Source organism: Solanum pennellii, chromosome 9 (assembly GCF_001406875.1).
Source record: "Solanum pennellii chromosome 9, SPENNV200".
Taxonomy (NCBI): domain Eukaryota; kingdom Viridiplantae; phylum Streptophyta; class Magnoliopsida; order Solanales; family Solanaceae; genus Solanum; species Solanum pennellii.
Genome location: NC_028645.1, coordinates 6,081,146 through 6,084,359, shown reverse-complemented (window position 1 = coordinate 6,084,359; position 3,214 = coordinate 6,081,146). Strand labels below are relative to the sequence as shown.

Sequence of the window (3,214 nt, the reverse complement as noted above, 5' to 3'; positions counted from 1 at the left end):
CCCCCCCCCCCCCCAAAAAAAAAAAAAAAGAAGTATGGAGCATAGGAAAGCTAAGTGTCAATACTTGATAATCTTTGGGAGCATAGATTGTGCTCGGAGAGCTAAACTTGACGATCCAAATGTCAAGTATGTTTGTTGGTTATGACACGAGGTCAAAATATACATCACAAGCAACAACAATGCGGTGGTGAGTTGTGTGATTGAATTGATGAAGAAGCGACATGGAATTGGGAGGCTCGAGTAGAAAGAACATATGATTTTCTTCCATACTTTGGAGATGATGAAGAATAGGTGACCGTGATGACAATTTGTGTCTTCGCTGTATAGATAGATGCACATCTGCATCTGTAGTGTGTGAGGCTAATACTGATTCTCTTTGCCATGAAGTAGTGTGATTGAAACTTGTACTCCTAATCATTATGCTTCATGGAGAGGCATTTAGTGAATCATGTGGATTTTGTATAAATTTCCTTGTAAATGAACGAATTATAGATGGATGAGCAAGCACATTTTTCAAATGGATTGCTTATGAACTTTTAAACAATAGTATGCAAATTCACATGTACCTTCCTTTCCCCAGGCCCATTAAATTTTGTAAGTTTGTCACCTAGCGCTTGGACAGATGGCAAACAGAGTACTGGCTGCATACTTGAACACAAATAGGAACTAGAACATACTTGAGGGTTCTACCTCCTTTTACCCATTGCATGGCACATCTTTGTGGTATCACTAATCATCAAGATCAATTCCATTTCGTGTTCTTAATGTATCATAAATCCTTGGTGAAATTTGAATATCCATGTTCTGGTGGTTGTCTTGACTTCTTTAAGTTTGAAATGGGATTTCTCTCGCTTTTAGAATAGCAAGCCCCCAGTGTGAGGCTCGTACGATGGGCTATTAGCTCAGTGGTAGAGCGCACCCCTGATAATTGCATTGTTGTGCCTGGGCTTGAGGGCTCTCAGCCACATGGATAGTTCAATGTGCTCATCGGCGCTTCAGGGCAATCCCTGGTTTAGTTGAAAAATTATGTTTTCAGGTGCTCTTTTTCCCATTTTGCTGTAATACTGTCTTACTAATAATATATAATCCTGATTCTTTTGACAGAGGAAAAGAAAACTTCGACAATTCGTCAAAGATCACTTAAGATCTCCTGGACTTCCAGCGGAGAAATCTAACCAGAAAAGGGCATCAAAACAAAGTAGAAGGCATATTTCTCATGCCTCCAGTATTTCATGCTTACTTGATTCAGGGAACTCTGCAAAAAGTTCTGGTCAAAAGGTTTTCTTGAGTTCACACAGTGCATGCAGTTCACTAAAAGTTGCGGACAATGTTCAAGAGCAGTTATCTTCAGGATTCTCCCACCACAATGATGCAACAGATTTTGTTCTTAAAGGTTTCTCTTCCTTAATTGATTCTGATGAGTCAGCAAATGGTTCAGACCTGTTGAGTCGTGTTAACCGGACTCCATCCGTCGCCTCCTTAGAAAACTTGGATGATGCAGTTCATAATTCAAGCTTGTTCTCTGTGGAAGGTTCAAGAAGCAAACCTCTACAACTGCCGCGACAATCCCCCAGGTTGTTGAACTTCATTGGTGATCACCTTCAGAGATGTGTTATTCCAGTAGGTCCTCGTTTCCAAGCTGATGTTCCAGAGTGGACTGTCCCAGCAGACAAGGGTAACTCTGATTATGAAGCCAGTAACTCTGAAAATTCAAAATGGTTAGGCACCAGAGTTTGGCCTATTGAGAATGAAGATTTGGAAGTGTCTTCTAGAGTAATTGGAAAGGGCAGACCTCACACTTGCTCTTGTCGTTCTCCAGGAACTGCTGTCTGTGTCAAACGCCACATTTCTGAGGAAAGGCTACGTCTACAATGTGACCTTGGTCCTGCTTTCTTCAGTTGGAAATTTGATGAAATGGGGGAGCAAGTTTCTAAGGCATGGTCATCAAAGGAAGAAGCGACCTTCGAGTCACTGGTCAAAAGGAAACCACAACTAAATGGAAAGAAATTTCTGAAGCAAGCATTAAAGTCACTACCGCATAAGACCAGTGAAACCATTGTCAGCTATTACTTCAATGTTTTCATCCCCCGACAACTGAGCTTACAGAATAGATCATCCAATAAGTCAGTCAATATTAGTGATGATATTGCTGATGACATTAATGACATGTACATGCACAAACGAAGTGAAGGGCAGAAACCTGAGGGTGGGAAAAGTCAATACCTACGTCGGCTAATTTAGTCTCTGGTATACAATTACAGGTTTGGGATTACTGAAGGATTTGCTTCGTAGCATGATGGCTTACAGCGTTCGTGCTTTCCTCCTCCAGGAATTTTGATGGGAGCGTGTTTCTTTCCGTACAAGTATGAAACTTTAATTATGTTAATATTAGTCGCTAAAGGTCATTTGTTCAGCCTCTTTTTCGTCCATGGTGTTAGTTCTCCATAGATTGAGTAATGGGATGTCCGAAGAGTATTATTCACAAGATTTGGCTGGTATCAAATGTTTTGTGATTATTGGGTTTTATTTCTGCTACTTATGTGATTTACTCTAGCAGTACAATCGAATAGAAGATTATTAGACTTTATTTAAGAATTGGATTTGCTATTTGCCATTGGCTAAACTCCTCTTTTCTTGAACATGTGAATTTAAGTTTGAATTTTATTAAGGTTGATTTTTGGTAAAAAATTATGTAGTCCAAATGGACCCAGCCATCGCTTGGTCTTCATCTTTTCATTTCTTTCTTCCATTTTTGCTTTGGTTTTTTCCTCTAGGCTCGTTTGGTACGAGGGATAAGGAATATTCAATCTTGAGATGGATTATAGGATGAGTTCATTTCATTTTTGATTGGGATAAAATTGTGTACAGCTTATCCTCGGATTAGTTATTTGGGGATTGTAGTTTTTTTCCATCCCACATTGAGGGTGGACTAACGATCTTGGGATAACTTAGGAGAATAATTTATTCTCCAACCAAACAAATTCTTAGTGTCTTCTCATCATGACGATGATGATTTTACATATAGTAGAGGAGCGATGCGGATGGAATGCAAGCTTACATTTGATGCCTTATATGATAAAAATCTATATTCAAGGCATAAATGCAAGGCTTATAAAGTGATTTAGACCAACTATGTTGTATGGGTTAGAGTATTGGCCGGTTAGAAGATAAAGAGTAACAAAAATGAGAATCTTGGATGGATTTGTGGGCATAC

The 3,214-nt window shown here is 39.4% G+C and overlaps 1 protein-coding gene across 2 annotated transcripts in view; it reads left to right on the top strand.

Annotated features, from left to right (window-relative positions):
• The window catches only part of LOC107029227, a 7,483-nt gene extending 4,815 nt beyond the window's left edge, over positions 1-2,668 (top strand). For both annotated transcript variants that reach the window (XM_015230595.2, XM_015230596.2), the window contains exon 3: positions 1,105-2,668. In XM_015230595.2, coding sequence (XP_015086081.1) covers positions 1,105-2,241 — 1,137 coding nt within the window. In that variant the 3' untranslated portion in view covers positions 2,242-2,668. The remainder of the gene's footprint in view (positions 1-1,104) is intronic.
• Positions 2,669-3,214: the final 546 nt, after the last annotated feature.